A 15,033-nucleotide genomic window follows, 5' to 3' on the forward strand; every position below is an offset into this window, starting at 1 on the left:
ATCATAGCATTACCACAACAGATCTGTAGCTTAGGAGTTGACCTGTGGGGGAAACTGTGAAAACAAAAAAAATTTGAGTGAGTTGAAAATCAGTACACCGGAGAACCGCGATTAGTTCAAGCGGCTTAATTGAGAACTACTTGAAAAGAGATGTTGTAGAGATAAAAAAAACTGTAGCTCCCACCATAGTGAATTTGGTTGTAACGATAGAACTTTGAACCATGTTTTATAATAAAAACTCTTGTTGAATTTTGGTTTCCTTCAGTAATCTTGTACATTTCTTATTTAAGACTTGGATATTATTTGATTACTCTAATCAAGTCATTATTTTAACTTGAGTTTTTAACGGCCGAGAAGAGTATACAAGAGCAGTATAGGGACAAATCATCCCTCCAACAGATCTCTCAGAGCCAGCAAGCTCCCTTTCAATTTGTTATAGTTTTGGTCGCTCGTCCGTGCCCAGCTAGTCAGCCTAAGTAACGTATAGAATTCTACAGCACCTAAGACCAGAAAAATTTATTTACTCAAATCTTAGTTTTCATATTCAGTCTTAAATGAAAAAATAGGTACACGCATATGCATTATATTCTGTATAGTTTAGTCACGCGCTAAACTGGCTTTTTTCGCACTAAAAGCGGTCAATATTCTACGAAAATTGAAATAAAACAGATTCTCCGTTTTCTATTTTTTTTCAGTGTCGTGCAAATGATTGGGTTAGCTGTTTAGTTGTTCTTTTTTTGGAAATGCTTTTATACACAAATAGCCAAAACCTAGAGACAAAAAGCACACTTTCTCACTGTATCTCAGCATATTAAATTTTTAACAGTAATCTTTAAGAAAAATTTATTTTTTGAGCACTAGCTGGCATTCTATTGGTGACGCAACATAATCACCAGCTCTAAAAATGATTTTAAGGTTGGGTGTATTAATCATTGATCATTTATGTTCCCTAATAATGGTACAAATATATCATAAATGGATCACATTGCAAGATTACACTGCGAAATTTTTGTTGTCTTTTATGTTATCATAAATGATCTTTTAGTATGACTACTAAGAATGCTGATCCCGTACAAGAGTCTGACAGGATTCTAGAAAGATGTTACAAGACAACCGATGGAGTTGGACTATGGATGACCAGATTGATAGATGGTTACTAGAATAGATGGCTGCGGATGACTAAAAGAGAAGATACAAGACAAGTGGTAAGAGCAGAAGTAGCATGGTTTGAGAAGAGGATGAGAGAATGACTCTTAAAGTGTTGTTTACTGCAGACACACAGATTAACAATTACATTTTCTCAATCTCTTTCTTCTTCTTCTCTCTACTTCTCTCTCGATATACACAACCAGTACTCACTCAAGACACGAGGAAACATAGAAGATATGTACATATATGTAGACATACACATATACTGATAGACAAGATGAGTAGTGAGCGGTATCTAAGTATTAGAAGCAAAAACCTCTTAAAACGACCTCTCCAACATTTACTCAAAATCTCTGCTGCTTCACTCAAAACATCTTCCCCAGCAACCTCCCCCGCTCACCCCTACCCCCCCCCCCCCCCTCACTAACACTAGTTCTACTTTAAGCAAATACAGCAACAAATACCTTAAGCTAAACCGCACACATACAAATCTCAGGCAGAAAAACACGTTCACTCAAATTCAGTTCATATAAAGATAGAAAATTATGTAATAATTGTGTAACAACATAAGGATCGAGTAATCTAAAGAAGCCACCCCCCCCCCCCCCCCTGCATTTCCTTGCGTCAGACCCCTTTTCCCCGACAACGCCGCTTTGAGCTTAAGCACTTGATGATTTTAAGAAGTACTGTTCAATTTTCAAGTTTCATAAATGTACTTTTGCTTTTGTTTGATATTGAGCAAATTAAAATGAAATTTGTGATCTTATTTATCAGAAAGGAGATTGAATGTTAGCTTTAATTGTGACTTAGAGTTTTCTGTCGCGTCTTATTTCATTAAAAAGTGGGCGTTTCATTACGTCGCAAAAAAGAAAAAGGTCACTTTTAAGTACATACTTTATACAATACACACTTGACTTCAAAAATAATTAGCAAAAATTTAACAAAAAAAATCCCAAATTTTGTTTTTCATTCGTTTATTTTATATTATAAAGAGACCCTTTATAAAAAGATATTACGAAAATTGAAGGAAGATATTTAGAAGAATTGTTTGGGTCGTTTCTTTTTGCTTTTAAACCCGCAGTTACTTATTTTCTTAGAAATAATTATTACCATAATCTGACAGGTATCTGCTCTAATACAGTACAACTTTTTTATGCTGATGATCGAGAATAAAAATATAAAAAGAGTAGTAAAATAATCGAGTAGATCTCAGCAGAGCTAATTAAACTGCGCGTTGACAGAAAAAGTGGTACAGTTTTTCACACCTTGTGTGCTAAACGCTTATTATCCAATCATAATTGAGCATTCTTGATTGCACTTGAAGGTAGAGACTATTTTTTCTATCTTCTTTTATTTACCTGAGCAATCAGCGTGTTTTATCTGCAGGACGCTTTTAAACCACAGCGCAAAACTGTTACATAATTTCTCTATTCTCAACAGCTGAAAGTTTAACTAACCTGAGCGAAAACGAAATAAAAATTAAACTCAGAAGAACTTCATAATCTATTTAGTCTATATTTTTACGTTTTAGTTTCAATATTTACAACCTTTACCCGCCGTAATTAACTATCCTTTGATTTGGCATAAACCCATTTCAATATTTGTATCGTTTCCGTATCAGCAGGTTAATAATTTGACAAATCACTTACTAGGGTACAATTTAATTTTACAACAAAATATAAATAGCCACTACCATTACAGTTGAATTTTACAATCGGGTGCGTTTTCCTTTCCAGCCAGTAACCCGCTAAAATTAACCCGCTGACTTAGGTTCTTTCTTTTATGAGGAAGAGAAGACGAAATAGGGATATATAGAAAAAAAAAAGAGCCAATTGATAGTCGGGGGTGCTCTAAATCGAGATCTATCAATCTTAATTTCTTATCATTATTTCAAATTGTTCCCCCGCCGTATTGTCCTTTTCCACGGCCTTTTCCCAATAATAGTTTTCCACATAAAATTGTCTTTGTCTGTTCACAGGGAAAAGCTCCCTGACATAACATTGCCTTGTTACAAATCCCGAATTCATTCACGTGTGGTTAACTTTGTTATTATAATTGTTTATAGAACTCCCTTAACCACATTGTTACGAATAAGTGCATAAACATGGTCCCCCCTGAAACATTATCGCCTACCCCCCACTTTAAATCTAGAATTTTCCATGCGTGAGAATTCTAGTACGTTCTTTCCTTCTCTTTAGCTTATAACAACTCCCAATCGTGGTAAAGCGATTGTATACGTTTATAATTTATAACTAAGTTATTACAAACTTACCTAACTCAATTCCGGTCGAGAAAATGTGGGGGAAATTGTAACGAAATTCGGAAAACATTGTTTTTAGTACAGAAGTACAAAACAAGCCGCGTATTTTGACCGTGCAATTTGGGCAACTCAATTATTTTTACAACTTTTCGACATAAATTTTACCCAAGTCAGGATAAATATAACCTTTTTAGTTTCTTATTTATAACTTGTGTTCAAAGTTTGTAAACTGTCAATTGGATATCATATTCACCAATAAACTTTTACAATCTCTTAACCCGATTATCACTTAGTATTTGAAGTTTGATCGATAGATTTCTTAAAGTTAATCTGACTTAAATCTCGCCTTTTCCTCAAATTGCTGATTGCGAAATTTCCCCCTTACCGAGTCAAGACTGAAAGTTTGTTTTGTAAATTGACGCCACTTGCAGATATGAGTCGATATTATTTTGTCAGTTGCTTAATTTCCAGTTTGTGTTTTTAATTCACTTTTAATTAAGTTTGAGCCGCGAAATTGATAAAAATTTATATCAACAAAGCCATAACCAATCAACCTATTTGCCCACCTCCTGGCTAAAACCCTGGGCGGTAGTTGTGTGTTACCCATATATTACAGCACCTGAGCGATAGTTGTAAAATACAACATTGATTTAAGGTCATTACTCCCTAAAGTTGCAAAGCAATATTATTGTTGTTGTTGTTATTATTAAGTTTGAAAGGTGCGTGGTCGGACTTGGTACGCCTGAGCGCCGTTTGAGACGTGAAGCGCGTGATCACTTTTACTCCTTCTTTGTGGAGAGAAAGAGAGGGATTTGAATTGAGCCAGTCTGTCAGTTGTTACCTGTTAATCGGGCTAACCAGTGGGGGTGATCAAATCCTCCCTTGTTCACATTATCACCTAGATCTAGCCCAGCTTATTTTTATTATTGCTTCATTAATTCAGCCCCTCTGTTATTCTTACCTGAAATCATACCCATCCCCTCTATCGAACTATTCGCAATTTAACCCCCCAATAAAGTTGCCAAAACTTTTGCAAAACAAGTCCGAATTTAACCCAAAACTAGCAAACCAGTCCCAAAGTTACCCGCGAAAGTTGTAACAACCACAAAGATCCAGTTAGTTTAATTATAGTGAAAAGTTAGAGTTGCAATAGAAACTCCTAAGAGTAAAGTTTTGGGTTCAGAAATCAGAAGCGTGAAATTTTGAACCCTTGTTAGGAGAATTAGTCCTCCTCTTTATCATTTTAATAAATCTGCAAGAGATTTAGGAAAAGGTTATTGAATTTGAATTCGATCAATCCCTCAGATTCCAAGCACAAACTTTTAATCTTCCAAAAGTTGAATTGAATTTGGATTGTTTGTTTGTCCTATTTACTTTCCCAAAACTTGATTCCCAATTCCCACACATCAACTTCCTTCAAGAACCCTATTGTTCCTCAGATCAAAAATTTCCCAGATTCAAAAAATCATTTCCGAAATTTTCATCTAGTTCAGCTCGCCTTCGAGAAATCTTTCGATTTGTAATAAAGTGCCTAGTTATAAAAAATAACTAGTAAATTGGAAAGATGGTGATTGAAAGTGGCAATTTGGAGACAATGTCGCAGGGTTCCAACGGGTCCAGTCAGGGCATTCTGGACACTCATGCTAACGGACATGAAGACGAGGTATGTTCTTAATCTGTCTTCACTATTATTTTTGTCAAATCAGAACACATTAACCAATGCGGAAAAAAATTAGCATTTGAATAATATTCTACGGAATGAAATATTGTATAAAATTTGCATTTTTTACAGAGAGACTGTTAAAAATTGTTACGCATATGTGTTTGTCAGCATTTTAAAAACTTTTCAACTGTACGATTCTTGATAATTTTTTGTCTTCCAAGATTCTGTTTAAGCAAAACGTAGCATTTTCTGCTATGCTTTATGGTTTTTGCTCGCATGTAGTCTAGGTAATCGGGGTAATTTGACACATGTTTGCAATGAAAATGGCTAATGCTTCTAAAGACACATTCAGAATATTGAAAAAATAAATCGGTTGAAGTTAATTTCCTAATTTGGTAAGGTGCTTATGTAATTTTGGGTATTTTGGTAGTGGGTAATTAATTGGTCTGGGTAAACTGTCCTAACAATAAGCCTTCCCATGTTAATATAATATTAAACTCATATCTTTTTATATTAAAAGGCTCAGAATTTTTTGTCAAATTGTCTTATGTCATAACACAAATCGTTCCAATTAAAACGTTCCAGTGAGTGATAAATTTTGAATAAATCTGGTCCACCAGAGAACTCATTTTGTATTTTTATGCCCAATGTTTCGTTGCATAAGCAAAGACGCAACTTTCAGTAAACATTCAATCAAGATATTGAGTTTTTATGTTTGTCACTCTTCAACCATTTTACAATTTTTCAATTGCCTTATCTGATTTTTTTCCGAAAAACTGTTTTATTCTGTATGCAAAGTCACTGAACATATGTCTCAAATTACGTTAAGGTTATTTGTACCTCAAATAAGAGTTAATGCCTAATATTACACGAAAGCCATAAAATTTTGAACCGTTTTCACTTTAGGGAGTCTTGAAAGAAACTTCACATTAAACTGCAAATAAGTTTAATACGTGAATATTTGATTTTATGAAGAACTTATCCCCTTTATAATTGTTTTATTATTGTTTCAAACAATCTGTTTTTGTATATATCCTAACAGTTTGTCTTCTAATGGCAAACAAAAGCAAACACTGTTTGAAGATAACCTTGAGCAATGTTAACGGTTGCTCTGAACATTTTTCCCATAAAGCAACCTGAGATTTGATCATTCAATGCAGAAACATTATTGTATAATCAAAAATACTTGAACAAAAATACGAATGGCCGCAAGTTTTGCAAAAAAATTTGCAATAATCAACAGGGTTTCAAAAACGTAAATTTCATGATAAAAACTCGAAATTGACTTGACTAAGGATTACTGATTGCAAGCTTCAATAAACTAAAAAACGGGGGAAAATTATATTTTCCAAACATAATTGACCGTGCAGTCCAATCCTTGAACTACAGATTTGAACTTGAGCTTGGAAAAGCGCCGCCGGCTGCTAGTCTAACTGAAAAAAAAACAGTTTTTCGGACAATCGAGTGACTCCTTTCTAAATTTCATTTAGAAGTGACTCCTTTCTAAATTTCATCGAGTGACTCCTTTCTAAATTTCACAATCGAGTGACTCCTTTCTAAATTTCTAAATTTCATTAGCAAGTTCCCAAAATGAAAAAGGAGATTTCAATGAAACAAACATTTACAACCAAACTAGGAACCTATGGGATATTTATAACTCAAAAATTTTTTCCGCAAAAAATCGGTTAACAAAACAAGAGCTCCAAAATGCAGTCAACAGTTTCTTTAAACATTGGAATTCGATACGCTCCACGCCAATCTATTGTCGTTTTTTTATTTAAGACCTTTTTGGTTTTTCCTTATATGTTTTAATGAAGCTTGCAAGATGACCATTGTTATCTTTTGAAATAATTCAATGATAGAACCCTATTAACTTGCCAATTTATGATTTGCCAATTTTTGTAAAATTATTGCCAAAAAATATCTATTTTATAAATTGTTAAAATTCCATTTTTAATTTACAAATCATTACAAATAGATCTAATTTTTATAGCGTTTTCCACCCAATCTTTTTCTACAAGTACTCTTCTGAGATTAGGTGAGTCTGAAAACCAACAAACCTCTTGCTTTCGAGTTGTTGATCCTTCATCTGGATAATCGATATCTGTAAGACATTAGGTTAATGATTAATGATAGTTTTATAAATAAATCCACAGTTTACAAAATTGTTGCACAATTGTTTTCTTGTGTACAAAAATTTGCAAATTAATTTTTGCATTTACCAATTTTTGCATATTCTATTTATAATTTTTACAAAAACGAGCAAACTATTTTTTGCATTTACAAATATATAAATTTATAAATTTTTGAATTTACATTTTTTTGAAATTTTAATACGAATACTTTAAAGTAATTTAGAATTATTTTTGAAGTTTTTCGATTATTTATTTAGACATTACTGACCAGTTATTTACAAAGTTAATTTACAAAATTTTGCATATAATAAATTTTTTCAAGACTAACGAAGAGACCACCTTTTTACACAAAACTTGCTACACCGTCCACTTTCACACCTTAATTTCAGAAAGTAATCAAAATATTCGTGAAAGCTGTATTATAATTGGTCCATTATTTTTTCAATAACTGTCAAACAGAGCTCATATTTTTTCAAAAATCAGAGCCTTCAACACTAATTTACCAAAAAATTATTAGCAGAACCAAATGCTTTCATTTCCAACTCAAATACAAGCCCCAATGCATGAAAAATTATGTTCCTTTCTAGAGATGCAGAATCTTGGAATGATTTTGTCAAATATTTTTCGATATTAAAGATGACAAGCGTCGAACGGTCAACCAAAAGGTCAACAGCCGGTTTATAAGAAGTTTCTAACTTCTTCTAACCTGTTTTGCTGAAATTCATTAAAATTTTACATTGATTTTAGACTCTTTTAGATATGGCAACTTTTATTTGTCGCTTGAATTCAATAGTTTTTTGTAAATTTCTGGTTTCGCTTTGGTATTTCTGAGCTTAAAGAAATTTTACTAGGTCAAAAAATAAAAAAAACTCAATAAAAGATGGCAATTATGAACTTTGTCATCCCTTGAAATTATCGACTGACATCAAATCACTTCTACGTGATAATAAATATAGACGCTCTACCTTTACACTTTTTTGTTGTTGTAACTCATATGTACCTACCTTATAACGAAACTTGAGTCAATGAACGTTTCCTTATATTTTGCATGGCTGAGCAGTCCATATTGTTATAGGACTACATAACTAAGCAATCGAGAAGAGAACACAATCGGAGGACTAACACAAGCTTTCCGTGCTTCTGCTTTTGTTGAATAGTTTTGGTTATATTCATCCATTTGACTAGAGTCAATTTTCAGATATGCGTAAAATGGACAGGATGTGGCTATCTTAGTTGAACGGAAGTAAGCTTCGCTTCCTATTTATAGGTGTACTCATCAAATAAATGGAGGGACCCCCCATCCCTTCCCCTCCGCTCCCGTATCACCTTTCTCAACCCCCCCCCCCCCCCCCCCGCTGCAACTTGTAAAAATTGCATTGGTTCACGGAGAAATATTATTGTTCCTATAAGTTTGTTGTCCATAGATAGAGCAACATTTGTTCATGATGTCACCCCTAGTCGAAAAGCTTCCTTATGCTTAATTTTTCTCGCCAAGTCTTGAAAAGGGCTGGTCTTTGAAATTTTTGACATCAGTCGCTGTTTCATATTCAGACCAATTTTGTTTTAATCTTTTGATGCACTTACCTTAATCATATTTAAATAGTTTTTCTTCAATCTGTGGCCCAAAAAACTGAATCGCAAGTTTTTTCTGCCATTTTTCCGTGAAATATGTCAAGATTGATATTTTCCGTGAAATATGTCAATTCATTTTAGTTATCATAAGTGCTAAAACATGAGCCAAATCATCACATTTAAAACATGAATCAAATCACACTAAATTTTAATCAGCTCAACAGATTTCTTAAAGCGAAATAGTTTTTAACTGATCTTTGTAATACAGTTTTCGGGTTTACAGAAAAAAAATTAAATTCACCAGAAGCATTAATGTTTATAGATAGAGAAATAAACAAATAGTTGGAGCCAAGCAGCTTTTGTGACCTCAAGCGGTGATCTTTTGTAGTTGGTGTGAAAAGTTAATTGTTCAAAATTCAATCGACAACAGGGCTGCCTTTTGTTACTTCACAAAACACAGAATCAGTTTACACAACATTAAAGATCAAGCCATTCGATATTCTTTATCCTGGTGATAGAAAAGCTACGAAATTGTAGAACAGCCATGAAAAAGCAAACAACCATATTCAAAAAATCTTAGACAGTGGAACAAAAAGAGAATGAATCTTTAATATACATTGATGTTTCCTGCCGGGAAAAATATACAAAAGAAACCAAATAAACAAAAACTAACAATATGACAACGGAACATGAACGCTTTATTTACGTATCAACATAAAAACTAAAATTTAGAGTAGAGTTAAATTTTAGACAAAGAAAAAAAGATGAATATTTTGTATTTTAGGTTATGCGTTTTCAGTTCTGATTTTTTTCCACTATTTTATCTTAAAACTTTCAACAATTTTACTGAAACCTTTATATATTTGTTCAAATAAATCTCATATATTTAGATAATTAAAATTATAAAAATTAAGTTAGACTAAATTAGGTTTCAGTTCTTCAAGTTATTTTTGTGGCGAAAAATAATGTTCAGAGATAGATTTTGGTAACTTGCGACAATTTTTTAATTAAACTTTTCACGACTTTTTTATTAATTAGTAAGAGAGGAAGAAAAGAGTTGCGCTTTGTTTTTTAATGAGCTCTGTTGAATTTCAGCGCATACTTTTGAAAGTTGTTCAGCAAGTTTTTGTCTATCTAATTAGTTAAGTAAAACTCTTAATTTGACGTTTAAAGTGACCATAAACTTCACAAACAATCAAATGTTTTATCACGCTAACGTGTTACTGTTGTATTTGCGTTGAAAAACGATCAGATTTGGCGTTAAAACATTCATTGATAGCCATAACTTAGTTATGAATATTCACATATTCAAATGACATGACAATATTTTTCACGCAAATTAGCTGACGTTTTGTGCGTTTGAGTCTTTTTAATTTATGAATATTAACTTAGTCAAGTTTAGCAACAAGAATGAGACCGCTCGCTGGTATGGTTGAACTCTTTGTGATAAAGGACTTGATAAGTTAGATATAAGCAGCTGTCACTCATAACCAGATTTAGTTAAATGAAAAGTTAATCCTCTCAGCCATTCTGTCTTTTAATGTTCGCATTAATACATGCTTTAGCAAAGCAGATAAAATTTAAGAGTTCAACTCTTCGATTCTTCCGAATGAAGTTTTAATCTGTGTTCTAAAGCGCCGTTTCCCAAAGAAATTCGGTCATCTTGAATTAATTTGCCATTTTTCAAAACATGTAAATAGTAATGTCAAAACTATCTCCACAAAATTGTAAACTATTATAAAATAACGAGCATGGAATTTAAACATTTTCTCTCGCATTGAGACCTATTGAACAGATGAAATAATGAGCCAATTATAATGAGAATTTTCTGAAGTTAGAAAAAATAATTTTCTTTGGTAAATTTTTTACGATACGGAAAAAAACGATACGAAAAAAAAACGATACGGAAAAAAACTTATGAGAAAGATTTTCATCAATTTCGTAAGTTACGTTTTTAAAAAATGATCCGTCTTGTTTTGTGTCTAGGCTCTCTAATTTTGTTTCTTGTTATCAAGTTTGTCATTTTTTAAGAGAAACGCGATTTGAAAAAATTGTTGCGCCAAACTGGGAAATTGAATAAAGATATTTTAATGAGGTGGAACCGGAAACTGGCAGGTCAGGTCTAACAACTGTTTAAAGCACCAAAATTGTTCAATTCAATAGGTGTTATTTTAAAAAATATAGCAGAAACTACGATACTGATTATATTTTTTCATCAATACAGGCTAGGAAATTGGAATCTTTAAAGTGCTCAAACGGCTCAACTGAATTGAATTTGCTATGCCGAAAAAAAACCAGAAACCTAATTTTGATTAGGCCCTGAAAAGTGCATCAATTGCAGTGATCCGAGAACTTTTTATCAAGTAAAACTCGATCATTCCTCATATCTAGTATTAGCCATATGACGCACAATCTGATAACGGCTGATAGACATTTTTCTGATTTTGTAAAAATTAACAGTACTTTGCTCAACTATTGATCTTTGGAAACTCGAGAACAAAAAACGCAATTTAAATTGATGGAAAGTAAAAAAGCATGGTGGTGTGATTTATCTTAGTTCAAATCATAACCGTTTTTTCCGTGCATGATCTTGGGAAGTTTCTCAAATACGTTTTGGTTGAATTATTTATTTGTGGATTATTGTGCTACAAGTGACCTAGATCTCTCAGCAGATTTTTTATGAATTATTTTTACGCTTGTCTTCGAGTTAGTGCTAAGTATTAAATAGTTTAAATGGCCAGTAAAGTGGGATGGTTTATTTAACATTGTTTTACAAACCCAGTAAAAAAACTAATTTCAAGCCAGTTGGTTTTCTGAATTATTTTGGTGGTCCGATTATCTGTCATTTTTTGGTGGTCCAATTGATTTTGGAACGCAGAAAAAATTAATGATAATTATTCTCATACATGGCTGTCGACGATTGGTTGAATTTTTCTTAAGTTTTGTTTTTAACTCCTACCTGCTATGCGACTAAACTAAACTTTGATATCGTATCGGAAGTTTTGAGTGATAGTATTTGTTTGTTCTGTCGACTCTAAGAATATGTTTTTAGTGTTTTTTTAATTAGTAAATGAATTACGTAAACATATAGGTTGTCTTTTTTTCTTTAGAGAACCAGTAATTGCTTTCAGGTCGAAATACCTAATACCAACATGCCCAAATTGCCTTCCAGAATTTTTACATAACCCTGCAATTTCAAATTTAACAGGGATAGCACCACGAGTGTTTTTGTTTGCTTGAGTGCCCTTCTACTGGGGGAAATAGAACGATTTGATGCACAATTACCTTCAAGTTCTTAAAATTTTAGAAGTCATTTGGAAAGAAATGATTCTTTCAAACTTAATTTTTGTCTCATCCAATGGGCAGGAAGATTGAAAAATGATATGGTCCCTCAAATAAAGATTTTTAAATGAGTTAAAAAATAATAGAGAACAAATAGAGAATGTGTCGAACTTTCCACTTGTCGAAACGGAGCTTTGACAGTAAATGAAGTAGCTCTGCTTGAAGTCACTGAGAACTTCTGGTGTTTATCGAGAACCTCGAAACGGTCTGAGATATTACGTCAGAATTTCGAAGTGACTTCTGCAGAGTCACTTAACCATGCTTAAAACACGAAACGCGCACGTTTTAAAATGACGAAAGTCAACGGAAGTCAACTTCTGGTTAAGTAGCAAATTCTGGCATTTTAACTTCTGGCACTGCAGACTTTCGGCATTTTAAACTGTGCACGTGAGTGTTTTAACATGCATTCACGTCAATTTTAAATAAGTGTTCTGATTCTGATTTCAAGAATTCATCATACAATCGTAATAGTTCCTTTTCAATTGACTTTGCTGGGTAGCTTAATCAAGTATATTATCTTCTTCTGCAATTGATTTTAAAGGTTTGGGTTTCATTTAAAAATATTCTGCAGCAGTACAAGTGTTCAAAACCATTATAAACATCTTTATTAGAACAATGTTGACAATTGCAATCGCTGATTATTGAACTGCTAAAACTGTCATTTAAAGACGATCCAAACTAAACTAATCGCTGAATGCGTCCGAACAACAAAGTCATTAATTTACAACGTTAATCTGACATTTATTTGGTGCACCAAAATATCAGCCGCATCTTATTTTTTTTTGGTACAGAAATAGATTTAACAGCGAGCAGCATAGAGCATGAACAGGTTAAAGGAACCGGCAACATTATAACGTCTGGTTATTTTTGTTATAACTAATACAGTTAGGTGCTGTTCCGCTCAATCAGCTTTATGGCCTGAGATGGAGTGTGCGAGTGTGGGGTGAATTTGAGAGCTGTCATCCACTTTAATTGCCTTTGTTCATTCCTTAAATGACAACAATCAACACAATAATCCACTTGTTCCAGTCCTGTCAACCGTACCACTCTCCACACACGCAGCCATGTCTTAATTTGCTTCTTTCGCCCGTTTTATGGGTCCCCACCACCACACATGGTTTTAGCATTCTCTTTTTAAGTTCTGATCAAGGCCTTTTGCATGTTTTTTATCAGCCGCTACCAACGCGTGCTCTAGCAAAAATAGGTTCTTTGCTGAAACGATTTTGTCTGAAATGAAACAAATTTGCTGAAACGAAGTGATCTATTCAATGGCAAAATTATTATAGCCACTTTTCCTGCTCCAATAATGCAAAAAAAACTCTCCAAAAAGTGCCGAAACAGTTTTTTACATTTGAGTCAAAACAATCCGGGTGCCAAAAATTGGAAATGCTGACTTGCCGACTGACAATAACGTGAAGAGCTTTGGTTTAGAACAAGTTCATAAACGGTTATGAAAAAGTCGAGAAGTTGTTCACGCCACTTTGTGAGCTGTGCTTCCTGTTTTATTGAATGACCGTCTAGTACTTGACATTAGACTGTATCCTTTCCTCTTTCTGTACATTTCATGTCTAATGCCGGCTTCATTCCATATCCTTAATTTTGGGCTCATTCTAATTTTGGAGTCAGCCAGGCGTGTCAATTCATCATCTAATAACAACATCTATAGCACGCACCCCCCCCCCCCCCCCCCCCACCCTTAACCCCCTTTCTCTCTCCCCTGAATTCTACGGCTATACTTGTTTCATACTTGTATACCTTTACCTTTGTAACACCAAATTAGCCCGGTATATGAATGAATGAATCTGGGCCAATAAGGTATGGATTTAAAAGAAAGGGGAGGGGAGGGGTTAAAAAAACTGAGTCCAATTTACTCACACCCATACTCACACACACACACTGTCACACGCATACATATATACGTACGCATACATATACATCCCGTTTATATTTCAATACGAGTTGGGGCAAGGTTAATACTTTTTCGTAAGACGGGTGACGGGTGATGGGTGGTAATGTTAAGTTAGGCTAGGGTGGACTGGAACGGGGTGTATATATTGTCAAGTAAGGAAGTGTAATAATGGGTTGGCTGTCACAGAATATTGAATGTTTCCGCATCGCAGACCAATCTCGTGTCTCTTCTGTCTTTAGTAGTATTATTGTTATTATTATTAGTATTATTACTAGCAGATAACTTGAGCCATATTCATAATCATCACTATAGTAGTCATACACATCACAATCTACGCTAATACGTTTCTTCCTTAAATTGTTTAGCAAGAAAAATAAAATTCTATTCATCAGATGACTGTGCAATATGTTCAGCCGAAGCCTTGAGATAATAAAGAATAATAGCGAAAACAACGAACTGCAAACGTTCTTTTTTCATTCATCGGACGTGTCATAAGGCATGACTGAAAACACAAATCTTAGTAAACCTCTAATACATGCGGACTCAAATATTCTTGCATATAAACTTTTTATAAGATCTGAGATTTTCGCATATGTATCAGCAATTTGTTCCTTCATTTTCACTGGAAAAGAGACACTAACAGATGATGAGATGGTGAACGCATAGGAGCAAAAACTGCTTCAATTTCAAAAACTGCTTCAAAAACTGCTTCGATATCCAATTTCTGACATCTAATGTAACTAAGTTTTAATTTTTATTTTCACAGGCTGTGATTAATTTTAAATTGTTACGCAAAACATATGCAGTTATTTTTTCAGAGTTTTTGCCAAAGGATTAAAAGTGAATAAAGAAAAATTTCATAGAAGTTAATCAGAAACATATATCAAAATCCTTAAAATCAAAAATTCCTCTCTCTTCGAGGAGAAAAAACACCAAGAGTTGAGGAGCTGGTGCTCACGTAGAAAAAAAAGGCTGCTTAAATTTAGTTTTTGTTTAAAAGAAA

At 33.5% G+C, this 15,033-nt stretch overlaps 1 protein-coding gene across 1 annotated transcript in view; it reads left to right on the forward strand.

Annotated features, from left to right (window-relative positions):
- Nucleotides 1-1,848: 1,848 nt before the first annotated feature.
- The window catches only part of LOC142339193 (uncharacterized), a 90,238-nt gene continuing 77,053 nt past the window's right edge, over nucleotides 1,849-15,033 (forward strand). The window contains exon 1 of the mRNA XM_075389000.1: nucleotides 1,849-5,072. Within this exon, the coding sequence (XP_075245115.1) occupies nucleotides 4,974-5,072 (99 nt within the window). The 5' untranslated portion in view covers nucleotides 1,849-4,973. The remainder of the gene's footprint in view (nucleotides 5,073-15,033) is intronic.

The sequence above is a fragment of the Convolutriloba macropyga genome, chromosome 5 (genome assembly GCF_964194025.1).
Source record: "Convolutriloba macropyga chromosome 5, txConMacr16.3, whole genome shotgun sequence".
In the NCBI taxonomy this organism is placed as follows: Eukaryota; Metazoa; Xenacoelomorpha; order Acoela; family Convolutidae; genus Convolutriloba; species Convolutriloba macropyga.